The sequence below is a fragment of the Pteropus medius genome, unplaced genomic scaffold (genome assembly GCF_902729225.1).
Source record: "Pteropus medius unplaced genomic scaffold, Ma_sr-lr_union100, whole genome shotgun sequence".
In the NCBI taxonomy this organism is placed as follows: domain Eukaryota; kingdom Metazoa; phylum Chordata; class Mammalia; order Chiroptera; family Pteropodidae; genus Pteropus; species Pteropus medius.
In genome coordinates, this window is record NW_024345861.1 from 2981569 (window position 1) to 2997950 (window position 16382).

Here is a 16382-nt window from a genome sequence, read left to right on the forward strand (position 1 = left end):
GAGATGACTTGTCACCTCAATTGTTCATGGTGTTTAATGGACTATTTCTCTGCCTGGGTTTTAATGGAAGTGTATTCTGTTGTTTTTCCAGAAAGGTTTATTAAATAAAGGTCTTTCTTTAGCCTGCTGCAAAGAAGGCACTCTTTATTTGGTTTCTAGTAGGTGATGTCTAAGCCTCTTGGATCCCTAGCAGTTTTGGTAGCGTTTGCTCAGATTTCCCTGGGGCTCCACGGTGATCAGTCTCGAAGGGTATGGGGGATCGGCCTTCTGGTTGGGGTTTGGGGGCCATGGCTCTGCCATGGTTTTGCAACAGGGGCCGGTGAAAATCAGCTATTGTTTCTCTATGGTCCCGCCCCGCTTCTCTGCTTTCTGCCCTGATGGCTGGGCTCTCTTTTCTGCTGTGTACAAGCCCCAGCACTTCCAGGCAGGGTTGTTCAGGAAAGTCACTGTGCCTTCATCCCTCCTCCTCCTCCTACAGGGAGCTCCAGCAACTGTGACAGGCAGCTTCTTTATTACTCCCAGTCCACCGCCAGACACCCGGGGTTCTGACCTGTGGTAGCTCTTATGCACAGATCCCATGCTCAGACGTACTGGTGTGGAGTTTTGGTGTTTTTCGTTGAGTTTTAGATGTTCGGTTTATTTTTGTTCCAAGGGAAAGGATCTAGGGATGTTTCTCACTCCGCCATGTTTCCACCGAATCAAGAATGGGAACTATTAATTGTTCTATTTAATGATTCCTTTCAGATAAGAAGGTTCTGATCTGGTTGTTAGTTACCTTTCAAAAGTCATAAAATTATTTTTGGATGTTCCTTGAGTTCATGAAGGTAACATATAGATTTCTCACACTATCAGACTACTTTTAATTATATATTGCCTTCATAAATGCAACCATTATGAATTCTGAAGCCTTAGCCTGAAGCTGTTTAAAAATTATCTGCTTAATCTTGTCATATTTTACACATCAACTTCATTGCATAGCATCTTTACCTTGGCTACTTAATGTCAATCTTCTGTCTCAGCCCTTATAGGTTAATGTCATAGTCACTAAATTGGGTGTCAAGGGTACTGGGCCTTCTTACAGTCCCTACATCATACAAATGTTGCTGCTATGATAAGTGGAATGAATGTTCAGTTATTTTTCCAATTTCAAATGGCTTTGGGGGAGCAAGATGCAGTCTTTCTTTATAAGCTAGTGTAATATTTGCAAGATGACTAACAGTAAAGTCAGAAGTGCAATCCTGTGACCAGAAGAACAGAGTCCTCTGAAAATGTAACAGTCCTGTCTCCTTACTATTAAGGAACATTTCATTAATATCTCTTTGTGGAAGTGAGGGAGAGAATAAAGGAAGACAGAAATCCAGACAGAATTAAGTGTCACAAGGGACATGGTTCAGAGGAGATATTCTGCCATATCAATGACTTTTTCTCAACTGCCTTCCCAATAGATACACACTAGAATGGGACCCACTATGCCAGCCCCTAGGAAGTGTAGTCCAGGACCGCCCCCCCTCCCCAGCTATCTCTACTCACTTCCAGACTTACCTATATTCTCCAGCTCCTCTGAAATGTTGATGAATAATTATTTTGTCCTTCTTATTGCACTATTCTTCCTTGTCCCCACTCCAGAGCACCAGAGACTGAATCTGTGGCCTATTCCATGCTGTGCTGATGATCAAACGTGATAGTCAACAGGCTGAGTAGGAAATGGTAGTATCCCACCCTACTTATTTAATTGAGACTCAACTGTCACAATAACAGAGTGTAATGTCGGGGCTTAGTATTTTCAGTACCAGTCCTTGAGTAACCCTTTCCCCTCCATATTTAATTTTATGAAAAAGAGTAGGTGTTTAGTGCATTACAATCTGCTTCTGTGAGAGGAAATTTAGGTTGGTGCTATATTTGGAGAGCAGCTCAGCTACATGGGGTGAAATGTCTGCCTTCTCATAAACCAAATGCAAGTTCCAGGATTATGTTTAAGTGGGCTGCTGTCATAAAAAAAATAAGCTTGTTTTATTACTCTGAGCAAAGAGCCACATACAAAAATACCCCAACACACAGCCAGTCTCATTAAAATCAATTAGAATTTTTAGACAAGTCTTAAGTAATATTTATAACTTTGTTAGTTCATAAAGCTTTCTCAGGAGAAAGTAAATCTAATATAAAATAAAGGGAACTTATTAAGTGGCTGCCTTGTTGCTATTTGCTATGACTAGGGGAAAATAATATAATTGTGGAGTTTGCAGCCAATGTACTTTTTTTGTTGTGGACTAGAAGGGAATTCAGAAAGCAGAAATGAGGAGGTGAAAAGAGTATGTCTCATTATCATTGCATCGAGAACTCTTTAACTGATATTTTATGCAAGCGTTTCCTGCCACAGAGTTGAGAGAATCTTTAACTGTTACTGAGAGTAAAAAAGCAGGCTCCAAACCATCACTGGAGGACACCAGGGTATACTACTTATTCACAAAACTACAGAGTCACCTTCCAGAGAAGGGATTATAGGGGAGCTCACCAGGCTTACAATGTACAAAAGGCAGATCCTGGCAGTAGTAGGGAAGATGTTGGTTTAAAGGAAACTTGTAATCACTGTCGTTGTGACTATTTATTAATCAAGACATAAAAATGTTGGCAAGAGAAGCAGAAATGGTGTTATTCTACATACCAATATGGCCATATGTGTGCTTTCTCACCACTTGATTTTTCCAACATGAGGTACCGTGCTTTCTTTGATTTTTAGGTTTGATCCTCAGCTTGAACTGATCAAATGCAATCTTTAAAGAACACACTTTAAAATCATAGACTGTTAGTGCTAAAAGGGGATCATAAGAATTATCTAGTATGGAGGTCTTTGATCTGAGATCTCTATTTCAGGAAGTCAGTGAAATCCTCCCCCCAGAATTATATACAAAATTTTGTGTGCATATGCAATTATCTAAGAAGATCCACAACTTTTATCAAATTCATAATAAAAGGTTTTCTGACCCAAAAGGGTCTAAGAACCACCAATTCTAGTCTATCTTCTGCCCCTCCCCATTATTTTTCCAGTAAAGAACATGACTCCCAGAGATGGATAATAATTTTCCTGAGACCACACAGGTAAGGTAGCTAATGGCAGATGCAAAAGTTGAAGTGTTTCCTGACTCTGAAACCAACTCTTTCCACTATACCAGAGTTGTTTTAGCAAGCACCAGGCTATGATAAGATATCGAGGAAATTTTAGCCTGCAATGACTTGTGCCATGAGTGTATCCTGGACTAGATTACCTTTGAGATCCTTTTCATCACTGAAAATCTGTGTCTCTCTACTTATCTTAATAGAGAACAGCATTGATGCAGATAATCTGAAACTAATTTCCATTCGTGATTAGTCTTTCCCACTCCCCATTTATCTGCCTTGCTAATAATAGTAAAAGGAGTTTGCATTCCATGAGCCTTCACTAGCTGAACAAAATGTGGGACCTTTCTAAGCATGGGCCCGTGTGAGACTGCAGAAGTCACATACCCGTGAAAATGACCCTAATCCCTATTAAAGCTTTGCTGGAGTGGAGGACAAAGAGAAGCCAGTGTGTGATTTAAAACTGGCCACAGATGATCCACAAAGTTATAGTTGTATATTCATAATCATTAGAACTTTTTAGCTTATCTGTGCATGTGTTCACACACACATATACATATGAACACATAATCAGTTTGAATAAAAATACCATCTTTTCCCTTTATCTGATGCCACAAACCGAAACTAGTTTGCTTTAATTTTTCATCTTAAGACCTATCGTGCTGGCATTATTTAAGTACACATTTTCATTACCAGTTTTCATAACCAAATGATAAAAGAAGAAATGAGATCTCCAGGGGCATTTAAAGAGTTAGATCGAAACTGGTACTTAAATGCAATGGCAGACAACCAGCTAGGGATATTTTAAACTGCCAGAAAGGGGGAAAGAACCTTAGGGGTATGCAGTGTAATGAGTCAATAGTCTAAGTTTTTGAACATTATAAGGGCAAAAAGCATTTTAAATTCGAGAATCAGAAATCTGGAGTTCCAACACGTAAGCAGGTTTACCTGCTGAGGCAATGGCTGGGACCCGATATACTTGAGCTACACATATTTCAGTAGAGCAGAGGTACCCAAGCTACCATGTTCCTCACTTTCCATTTTAGTGGCTTACCGGGGTTCCAAGTTTAATGCACAACATCTGTGCTTCATAAGCGATGGAGCCAAATGTTGGGTGACGTCCTGTTGGTTAGCTATATGCAGAAACCAAAACATAATGTGCACAAATGGAATTTACACTAGCAGCACTTGAAACACTTTAAGTGAACTCGGACAAACTAAAGGCCAACTAGTGCAGGAGAAAATATAATGAGGCAATTCAATTTTTATTAGTCTCATTTGTGGTCAATTGTATAAGTGACCCAGTACCTCAAAGCCAGCTTCCTAAATGCATTTTGCACTCTGGAGAGATAAGAAACCAACTCTTCCCACATTTCTACAAAAGTAAAGAAAGAAATTATGTCACCACAGCTTAAGCCTTCAGGGAGCTTATTTCTTAAGTTTTACAACACAGACTGCAACTCAAAAGCCCAGTCTAAAGCTTAATGTCTATAAATATATGGTACATACCTAATGAAAGCACTCATTCACTCATTCATATATTCATCCAATATGTACTAACAGATCACTTTTGAATGCCCAATGCTATGTTAGATGTTATGCTGTACTGTGCTAAGAGAAAGACATTTGCAGTCAAACTTCAACCCAAATCAGAATTCAGTAGTAAATGCAATGTCCACAGAATTTTCAATCTGTACAAAAATGAAGCAAATATTTTAAAATTTCCTAATGTGTCATTAACTCTTTCTTTGCAGTATCTGTGGGTTATGAATATGAAACCTGCCCTGACTTTATTCTCTGGGAGAAAAGGACAGTCATCTTACAAGGTTTTGAGATGGATGCTTCTAATCTAGGAGGCTGGTCGTTGAATAAGCATCATATTCTAAATCTTCAAAGTGGTAAGCAACTTTTAAAATATTAATACCTTTTCTTAATGTTATATATATATATATATATATATATATATATATATATACACACACATATATATATATACATATATATATGCATATGTAATACATATTCATTGCAGAATTTTGGAAAATTACAAAGAAAATATTACCTGTAAGTCCACCACCTGGAGATGACCACATTAGTATATTTCCTTTCAAATACAATAATCTGATTTCCAATCAGTGCTAGAACAGCGAGACCTCTTTATCACGAAGTTATATGAAAGTGGGTTTTATTATCATTATTGTTCTATTCCAGGTGATTAAGCAGTTTATGTGATATTGTAACCAATTTTTTAAAAGTAGAATAATAACTGACATATTTCATGTAATCTAAGCCACCATCAATTATAAGTACACCATTATTTTATGAAAAGTGCTACCAGTTAAAATATAACATGCATTGGTTGTAAGATACATACTTATTTCAGAGATGTTAAAATGTAAAGCAAAACATACACCTTAGAATTAATGAATCATCCACGTAATTTTCAAAGGGCTTTAGTGAACTCTGACCTATTTTAAACACAGCAGCCCTATAATGTGGTATTAATCCCATTTAAATGATCAAGAATCTGAGGCTCAATGGCCACATGACCCAACATTGCACAGTTAGTAAGTGGCTAGGATTGTGTGCTCTTTCTCCTACACCATAGTTGTTTATCCACATAAAAATCAATATATCCAATAAGAAGCTAAGAATAAAGGGACAATATGGGTAAAAGAAGAGAAGAGGTAGGAGGAATACAGGGGAAGCAAGTGAGAGTCTGGGGAAAGAGTGCAGTCCTGACTTCACTTAGTTTTAATACTTCTAAGTCTTGGACTTAGGAAAAGAAGAAAAAGCATTAAGAATAAGACATTCTCATCTTCAGGCTTTGCCTTCTTTGAACCACATTTCCTGCTATCTCTTTCTCTTAGTTTGTAATATAAATTTTAAATAAGTCAGGAGAATGGACTATAGGTGGCTTTTGAGCTCATGTGTCTCTCAAATAAACTGATTTTGCGACTTGGTCATAAATGCTTCATCCCACTTCTTCCACCTCCTTTTGCATACTCCTGAGAAACCAATCATTGGTGTTTCCATCCAGCTTTCATTTGAACATCTGCTGTGAAATCATATTTCTTTTCATCTAAAGAGGCAGATTCTGAGAAGCCTTTAGTAGAACATGTACTTTAGGTATTTTGTCCAGGATTGGGGAGGTGAATGTATTGAGGCAGCTACACTCTTTCATTCAGCCATCCTTGTATCCATCTTACCTTTGTGGAACGGCTAGCTAATGTCCATTACCTGGTAACGCTATGAACTGACCAAGGCTAAGAAATCCCTTTTATAATCACATCTATGATCTTACTTCATTCACAGGATTGTTAGATTAGCTGAGCCAAACAACCACATAGGCTGAGAAATTTTGATTGGCAAAACTAATTAGGTTTGCTTCAATCATAAAATGAGACTGCCTACCATAGTCCCAGTGTGAGATCCTGAAGATGAATGAGTCTATTGCTATATGCCTCTGCTATACTTCCTTCTCCACTTTCAAGGAGGATTCTAAATTCCATTTCAGCATGTTTACTTTTTAAAAACAAAGATTCAGGAACAGATATAAAATGTCAACTTTTTTCCATTGTCAGAAGGAGAATCAGAGTTTTAAAAGTATAAAAATGAAAGGGCAGATGTCACTTATTAAATTATTAGGGGTTTTGTTTTGATTTGAAAGAGTTTGACATTTTAAGCAGCCATTTCTTTTCTACTCACTTTTATTGGGTTGTATGGATTGTCTCTTTCAAAGGCCTGTCATTGACATTAAACACAAAGTGGAAAATGACCTCAGTAGAGTCAGCCCCCAGCTGTGTGCTACCAGTCCTGTATCCTCTTACCATTTGCTTCACACAGGCTTAAAAATTTAAAACAGAGGGGAGCCATTTAGAAAATTGGCTTTGCTTCCCCCCGCCCCATTTCTGCAAATGTTTTCTACAGCCCTTATTTTCCAATAATTAGTTTTTAGATAACAACTACCAAATTATTCTGAGAATCTTTTTAGCAACTTTATTGAAGTTGAATTTATACATCATAAACTTCACACATTTTAAGTGTACACTTCACTGATTTTTAGTAAATTGTAGAGTTGCGCAACCATCACTACACAGTTTTAGAAGATTCTAATAACCCCAGAAAGATCATTTGTGCTCAACCCAGCCCCACTAATTCTACTTTCTCTTTCTGAGAATTTTATTTTGAGAAAGAAACCTTACTTTAGATAGTTTTTTTAAAGGAATATTTGTGCATTTTATCATCTCATTTGTATGCACATTGTATTTCTAACCAAGAACTGATCACACTTTCCAGGAACAGATCCGAAGCCAGCTCTGCCACTGCCTTTCAGCCTGACCTTGGACATGAACACCTCTCTTGGGACATTTTCAAAGTCTACATCCCATCAACAAAAGCAGTTTTAGAAGGAGGAATAAGTGTGAGGGAGCAGCTTTGGGAAGGGACCAATTTAGAAAGCAATGCTCTTTCCCCCTCAGGTCAGACAGTCTTTTCTGACTGATTAAGGCAAGAGCAATATCTCTCCAAATTCCCCCATTTCTCTTCTTCCTTGTAAAAGCCTAACTCTTTAGGCATCCTACTTTTTTATCTGAGACAGATAGCAGATTAGAAACAAGAATCTACACCCAGTTTTCTCTCTCTGGTTAAAAAGACACCTGTAATTAGATTGGATGTCTGCTGTCATTCAATTTTTCAGTCATTCTTTGGTTCCATAATCATTATGAAGTGGGTAGTTTCTAGTAGGCAGTGTTTTCAGACCATTTGTCATTTCAGTTACAGCAATTATATTTACCTGACAATTAACCATTGGTTGCTGAGAATTGTTTCCAAATATTATGCCTGATATATATAGATGGTTCCTACTTTCACTGAAATAAAGAAACACCAGAACTTGTGTTTTTCAATTTTATGCCTTAAAAATACATCTTCTTACCGATTACATAGTTCATATTCATTCCTCTTAAGATAAATCAGCTTTTTTAATTATGTGAAATAAAAATGCGTACATGAATCATCTATTACAGAGTAAACTATTTATTATAGTATATATTTATAGCAAGCATATTCTCTAGTATTTCCTGCCAGTTGAGTGTTAAAAATTATTAAAAAGAACAATCCAGAGTACTAATTGGATACTGTCATCTGTCTGACATGGATGAAGAATTTCCTTTAACTTGGTCTCCGAGATAGGCCAGTAGTTTGTCCACAAATGGTTTTCCTGGGAGAGGAAGTAAATTTTCATTGATCACACTAGAATGTCTTCCAGTTTGTGTTTATATCCTTTCAGTCAAGTCCTAAGAGAAATATGTATTATGTTCCTTATTCGTAAGTCAGAAAAATGGTTTCTTCTTTGAAATCAACATGAAACACTGCTCACTGGCTTCCAAGGGGAATTTTTATTTCAAACTTATTTATAAGCTTCAAAAGAAGTTCTGAGCAAGGTAGTAGGAGGATATGAGCAGTGCATTTAAAAGTATTCTTAACTTATTATACCACAGATTTGGCTTTGGGGGCAAAAAATGGGGGAAACAGAGGAGAAAATATGCAGTAAGCTATTAACAAGACACCCAATCCTTAGCAGGAAGTTGGCTTTCATGTAAATAATATGCGTTGTCCTAGGATCATTTGATTCTGTTTCAAAATGAGTATGTGTGGCAGAATAAACTGGAAGGGAGGCAGCAGTAATTGATCAAGAGCAATATTACAAAGCCAACCTTTTGCAGAAGAATTGATTTTTAAATCATTGTTGCTAGGTGGTATGCCCTGGTTCTATGTAGGAAGATTAAACGAATTCTTGAAACAACAAAAACATCCTTCAAAATGATCTATTTTTCCAGGGCAATAGAAAAAGGGTTTGCCCATTTTTGTTTCGATTGCTTCAGCTTTAAATAGGAATGGTAATTTCAGTATACGGGCACTTTAGTACCTTGAATGAAAGTAAGACATCAATTGTTGAGATGTAATCAGAAAATACATTACCTTACGTTTTATTTCCTTTAATCATTCTTCTCCTTTGTTGGAGTGCTGGGCTTTCTAATAAAAAAGAGAATTTTAGAATCACAGGCTTAGAAGAATGGTTTAGAATAGCCATCTTTAGTTTTTAAATTGCCAGGAGCCTGATAATAACATGTCGTTTTGAAAGTAATTGTTAATTATACCATTATATTGATATTAAAAAATGGATATCTACCTGTGAAAATAGATGTTAATAGTAAATTTGGTTTTTCTAAGCCAATAATTGGAAATATTTTTGAATAATATACCCTATAGTGCATTACTGAAATACTGACATGCTAAATAATTGGTTTCCTTATTTATTAGAGAACATACCATAATCTCATTGGTAGGATATTCAGTTAGTGATCATCAGGATATTTCTTTTCAATGATGTTGTACAACTGTCATTCCAGTTCTTATTCACTTCCTCTCAATTCATTTAAATTACAGTATTGATCACACTGTAATTAGGTGTTTTGGGGGAATGAGATTCAGTCCTATTAATCTTACTTAATTAGCTATTCTAAATCTTAAGAAACTTTTGTATTGCCTAGTAAATTATTAATAAAATTTATAAGAAAGTAGTGTTCTTCAAGATATCTCATAGTTCTGCAATAAAAGGCCAATTTATTGGGACATAAACTCATAACTGCTCCTACAGATCATATGTTGAAAAAATAACCAGAAATCACCTTAGGAGGGAAACTAAAAATACTTAGATTTGAAATCCAAAGGCTCTATGATGTATGGGATTTCTGTTTTCTAGAAGGTCCCTGCTAAGTACATATTTGGTGTTATCGTGCCGTATCTGTTTTACCTTCTTTATTTTTGCCAACACTCTTCCTATCTCACAATAATCAATAGTTTCCATTATAGGACCATGAGACCAAAATGTTTAGGAAGAGTAAAAGGCAGTTCAAGGAGAAAGATAGCAGGTGTCATGGGATTAAAATCAGACTGTACAAGATAACTTTATTCGTTCATTTACTATCAGTTACTTCAGTCTGGCACATTGGCCTGCCTCTCACAGTATGGATGATTTACCTGCCCTGGCTCATTCTGGGCAGACCTGAGCTATTTATTTAGCACAGCAGTACCTGTTCCTTGGATTATCTGCCCAGGTGCAGCAGGTTTGCAAAATAACTAGAACTTGGACACAGAAACTACAAGAGACTCAAAGCCTCTTTTCAACATTTACTGAGTACTTATAATGACTTGGGCACAGGGATTGCCACTAAAATGCAGAAAAGAATAAGACAGAGTGTCTGCCTTCAAGAAACTCATGTTCTAATGGGGAAGATAGAGAAGTAATGAAAACTGCATCATACAGTATGGTAAGTGTAATGATAGAGCTATGGAAAATAAACTGTGGGCACACAGGGGAAGGAGTAACTAATTCTGCCTGGACAGAGCATTGGGGAACAACTGAGCTAAGTTGTAAAAGATAGGTAAGATTTCCCCAAGCAGACAAGATGAAGAGGGCATTTAAGAGAGAGAGAATAGCATGTACAAAAGCAGAGAGGAATGTAATTATGTGAGAGTGATTATAAATAGTTCACTGTAGCTAAAACTCAGGATACAAATGAGAGGGCAATAAAAGAAGAGACTGAAGAAGTAAGCAACAGTCAAATCATGGAAGACTTTGTATGCCTTAATAATAAGGAACATGCCCCTTATCACATAAAGGATATGGAGCTATTGAAAGGATTTAAGCCACAGATTGAAATGATCTCTGTGGCAGGAGTGTGGATAGTGGTTTAGAGAAAGGTATACATGGAGACCAAGAAGTTAAGACAAACTGATCTAAAGCAGTAGTGGTAATAATGGAGATGACAAAACTGGTTCAATATATTTTAGAAGATAGACTCAATGGAAGTTTAGTAATTAGATCTACAGAATAAAAGAAAGAAGGGCCTACATTTCCAACATAGATAAAAACACGTGTGGTAATGCCACTCATGAGTTGGGAACACAGGAAGAAGAGCAGGCTTAGATAAAGAGTGCAGAAAAATGATGAGTTCAGTTTTAAATTTGTTGAGTTTGAGGTACCTGTGGAGATCCAAGTAAAGAGATATAGCAGGAAATTGCTTGTTGGGTGAGAACTGTGGACAGGAGACAATTTTAGCATATAGAGATGGGAGTTAAGGCTGAGAGATTGTATAAGATTACCCAAAGAGAATGACTGCACAGTATTTTCCAGCATTTTCATAAGTCAGTACCTCTGTTTCTTTTGGAACATAGTGAGATATGGTCCAAAAGAGTGGAAAATTCAAGTCCCTTTCTTATATTTTTGAAGTACATTCTAGCAGTACGATTTCTTTTCATAGAAGTAGATTACCTTCCTGATTGTGTTTTGCTAAGGATAATATTAAAATTGACTGATATTCCGTTTTCAGGAACCAGTTGCATAGTGAGGGTAATTTGAAATCAGACAAGTATGTACCAGGCATCAAGAGAGAGTCAGCCAGAGATGAAAAATAAGCCACAGGTGATTCAAAGCCCAAAATAAAAGAGACATCATTAAAAGTCATCAAATGCTTTATCGAGGCACTTAGAATTAGCATTAAAGGGACTAGTTATATTACCCCATTTCACAGAAGGACAGACTTAGGCAAAGCATTATGCTACTAATTTTTGTGACTATGCAGTTAAACAAAACCAAGATCAGTGTGTTTCACTCTCAAGTTCTTTTACATCAGGACAAACCTCCTTCCTGCTATGAACAATGAGAGAGAAATTAAAATGTCACTGAGAATATTGTGTGGTAATTATATTTGTTTTATTCTCTCTTTTTTTTTTTGTCTTTGGATCTAGGAATCATACATAAAGGGAACGGAGAAAATATGTTTATTTCCCAGCAGCCCCCAGTCATATCAACTATAATGGGTAATGGACACCAACGGAGTGTAGCCTGTACCAACTGCAATGGCCCAGCCTACAACAACAAACTCTTTGCTCCTGTTGCCTTAGCTTCTGGCCCTGATGGTAGTGTGTATGTTGGCGACTTCAATTTTGTAAGACGAATATTTCCCTCAGGAAACTCTGTTAGTATTTTGGAACTAAGGTAAGTCTCCTCTAATCTCTATGTGTTTAGCAAATTAGGAAAAACATGAAGAGAAAGGCATTGTCAGAGGTTGCAGAACATACAGTTACCCACATTGTAGCACTGAGCTAAGATGCAGAAATTAGGGAAGAAGGACAGAGGTCAACATGGCTACTCTTCCTAATTGAAGTAAACTTTGAGCTCTGCTTTGGAGAACCAGGAAGTGTTGGCATCCGTATGTGTGGCTTTTCCTGTGTACATTGCTATCACTGACATAGATCTCAATACTTCCAAGTGCTCAGGTAAGTCACTCAACCCCTGCTGGCTACCACAAAGACTGATCAAAAATATCTCTCATTCTAGCAGGTAGAGGTATTGCCAGATCCAAAAAGCTAAACTTTCAAAGTTCTTCAGGTTCAATCTTTGGAAGTGGTCACTTTATAAAAAAGAAAATGGAAGTCTCTGCGTGGAGTAATAAGGAAGGATGAGTTTTTTACCCTTATAAGCTCTATCCCAATGGAAAAAAATGATTAAAGCATTCATCTTTAGATTTTCTCTATTCTAGGAATTTTCTTGAGAAGTACAAAGTTTTTGACATACTGTGAAAGGAATTCATATCTTTTGGTATTTAATGTTCTGAAGTTACACAAAGATTAAACTAAGTAGATCATGGTTTAATCAGCTTTATTTCTCCCTTTCTGGGGCTATATTACACAAATATATGCCTTTTGGAATCCTAGAAAAGGAAAGCATTTACTAGCATCACAGCAGGGATAGACAGACCTGTGTCCTCTCCCGCGGCTAAATTGGTACAGCTTCTAATTGGTTGTGGCAGCTTTATCCCTGAGACATGCCTTTGGAACATTAGGCTGAAGATGTCTTTGTTCTAGAAGATTTTAATGTTATAATATATTTTGATCCTTTAAAGTAGTCCGTAAAACAATTGTTGCCTGTCATCACCTCATCGACCTGAAAAACAGTGGCTGAGAGAAGAGAGACACTGAAGGAGCAAGTTGTCCATATAGAGCACAGTCAAGGGCACTCAAGACATGAAAAGTCAGGTCACTTTCATTTAACATTTATGTTCACACACCAGAGTGGAAATTTGAATGCATTTGGACATTCCTTGAAATTTTCCAGATTTTTGTGCTTGCTTTGGAATCTACTTCTTTTTTTCTCAGAATAAGTTAGTCCTTTACACCTAGCTAGAGAAATCCTGTAGTCTCATGCCCTCATCTACTTTTCACATTAATTCACCTGTTCTAATACATTTATTTTTTCTTTAATTTTTATTTTATATTAGTTTCAGGTATACAGTACATTGGTTAGACATTTATATAGTATATAAAGTGATCCTCCCTATTACTCTATCATCCATCAGGCTCTACATATAGCCATTACAATACTGACTGCATTCTCTATGCCGTGCTCCCCATCCCCATGACCATCTATCAACTACTAATTTGTGCTTCTTTAACCCTTCGCCCCTTTCTCCCAGTCCCCCAATCCCACTCCCCTCTGGCTGTCACCAGATTGTCCTTTGTATTTGCGAGTCGGTTTTTGATTAGTTTGTTCTTTCTATTCTTTTGATTCTGCATATAAGTGAAATCATATGATATTTATCTTTCTCTGTCTGACATTTCATTTAACATAATACCCTCAAGGTCCACCCATGTCATTGCAAATGGTCAAATTTTATTTTTTTATGGCTGAGCAATATTCCATTGTATACATAAACATCTTTATTTAATCATCTGTTCACAGGCATTGAGGTTGCTTCCATATCTTGGCAATTGTAAATAGTTCTGCTGTGAACATAGGGATGCATAGATCTTTATAAGTTAATTAGTGTTTTGGCTTTCTTTGGATAAATATCCAGAAATGCAATTACTGAGTCAAAAGCTATATACATATTTAATTTTTGAAGGAATCTAGTGTTTTGGTTTTCTTTGGATAAATATCCAGAAATGCAACTACTGAATCAAAAGCTATATACATTTTTAATTTTTCAAGGAACCTCCACACTGTGTTCCATAGTGGTAATAGCATTTTGCAATCCCACCAACAAACAGTGTATGAGGATTTCTTTTTCTCCACATCCTCGTCATGCTGGCAGATGTGAGATGATATCTCATTGTGGTTTTAATTTCCATTTCTCTGATGATTACTAAGGTTGGGTATCTTTTCATATGTCTATTGACCATCTGTATTTCCTCTTTGGAGAAATACCTATTCAGGTATTCTGCCCATTTTTTAATTGGATTGTTTGTTTTTTTGTTGTTCAGTTGTATGAGTTCATTATAAATTTTAGATATTAACCCCTTATCAGATGTATCAAGGGCGAATATATTCTTCTATTCATCAGATTTTCTTTTCATTTTGTTGATGGTTTCCTTTGCTGTGCAAAAACATTTTAGTTTGATATAGTCCCATTTATTTCTTTTTTCTTTCATTTCCTTTGCCCGAGAAGATATAGCAGAAAAAAAATTACTATTAGCAAGTCAGAGTTTACTGCCTATGTTTTCTTCTAGGAGATTTATGGTTTCAGGTCTTACATTTAAGTCTTTAATCCATTTGAGTTTATCCTTATATATGGTGTAAGAAGGTGGTCCAATTTCTATTTTTAATGCATCCATCCAGTTTTCCCAACACCATTTGTTGAAGAGATTGCCTTCACTCCATCGTCTTTCTTGCCTACTTTGTCATAGACTAAAAGACCACAAAGGCATGAGTTTATTTCTGGGCTCTCTATTCTGTTCCATTGAACTATGTATATGTTTTTATACCAGTTCCATGCTGTTTTGTTTTCTATAGCCTCGTAGAGTAGTTTGACATCAGGTAGGATGATAGCTCCAACTTCGTTCTTCTTTCTCAAGATTGCTGACTATTCAAAGTCTTCTATGATTCCATATAAATTTTCAGATTATTTATTTTATTTCTCTGAAAATTACCATTGGCATTTTGATAGGGATTGCATTGAATCTGTATAGATTGCTCTGAGTGATATGGCCATTTTAATTATTTTAATTCTTCCTACTCATGGAACAGTATATACTTCTATTTATTTGTATCTCCTTCAATTTCTTTTTCCAATGACTTATAATTTTCTGAGAATAGGCCTTTTACCTCTTTGGTTAATTTGATTTCTAGGTATTTTGTTCTTTTTGATGCAATCGTAAATGGGATTGTTTTATTAATTTCTCTCATTTTTCTTTTTAGACGAGGCAACCCTTGGTTGACCTCACAGATTGCAAGGACCTTGTCAGTTTACAATCTCTTATTTTTTATTTTTTATGCCTAAAGCACCTGGTCTTTGTAGGTGGTCTCCTATCCAAGTACCAACCCGGCCCAACCCTGCTTAGCTTCCAAGATCAGATAGGATCCGGCACATTCAGGGTGGCATGGCTTTAGACTAATTTCTCTTTCTGATAGATAGTTAATTATTGGTGTATAAAAATGCAACCAAAAGTTGGGAAGATGGTGGACTAGGTAAAAGCAGGGTTCATCTCCTCCCATGACTGCATGGAAATTACAACCAAATTATAAAATAAGCAACGTGGAGATTCACCTAAAGTCCAGCTGATCATAACACCTACGTCTGATAATATATAGGAGACACATCGAAGCTGGTAGGAGGGGCAAAGTCACGAATTGGGCTGGACCCGCACCTGCGGGTGGTGGAGGATCACTGGGAGGGAGACCAAGGCTGAAGAGGCTCTCCTGAAGGAGAGGGAGGTCTTGGCCTCCTCTGAAGCTCTCTGGCACAGGATCCCAGCCCAGTGAAGAGAAGATTCCAATAACTCTGGCTGTAGAAACTAGAGGGGATTCGGCCACCTGAGTGAAACAGAAGGTGACTGAACCCCTAGATGTCCCTTTGAAGGTCTTGCACAAAGGTTTTCTGACCTGCGGACAGTCACCCAGGACACCGGTGGTGGGTCAGAGGCTCAGGCGGAATTCATTCTGAAAATGTCGCCATTGCCTGGAGTCAGAACAAGGGCTGGAAAGGCATCCACCATTGTGCCTTAGTTCAGCCCCTCTACAGGGTAACCTACAGACCATGCCAGCTTGATTGTGCAGACTCCTCCCACAGAGCCATTAGGAAGCACTGGTTTGAAGGGATCAGCCTGTCCTGCCTAACCTGCAGACTGCCTGGAGAAGTTGTTCCTAGATGGTTGCCAAGCCCTGATCCAAGTGATTCAGAGCCAAATGTTCACAGCAGGGCGAC

General features: G+C 37.2%; 1 protein-coding gene and 1 pseudogene across 1 annotated transcript in view; one reads left to right on the plus strand and one right to left on the minus strand.

Moving 5' to 3' along the window:
* Window positions 1–16382, plus strand: part of TENM1 (teneurin transmembrane protein 1) — a 1050723-nt gene that overhangs the window by 875738 nt on the left and 158603 nt on the right. The window contains exons 23-24 of the mRNA XM_039874688.1: window positions 4869–5012; window positions 11929–12178. Coding sequence (XP_039730622.1) covers window positions 4869–5012; window positions 11929–12178 — 394 coding nt within the window. The remainder of the gene's footprint in view (window positions 1–4868; window positions 5013–11928; window positions 12179–16382) is intronic.
* On the minus strand, window positions 15452–15570 carry LOC120612271 (uncharacterized; annotated as a pseudogene).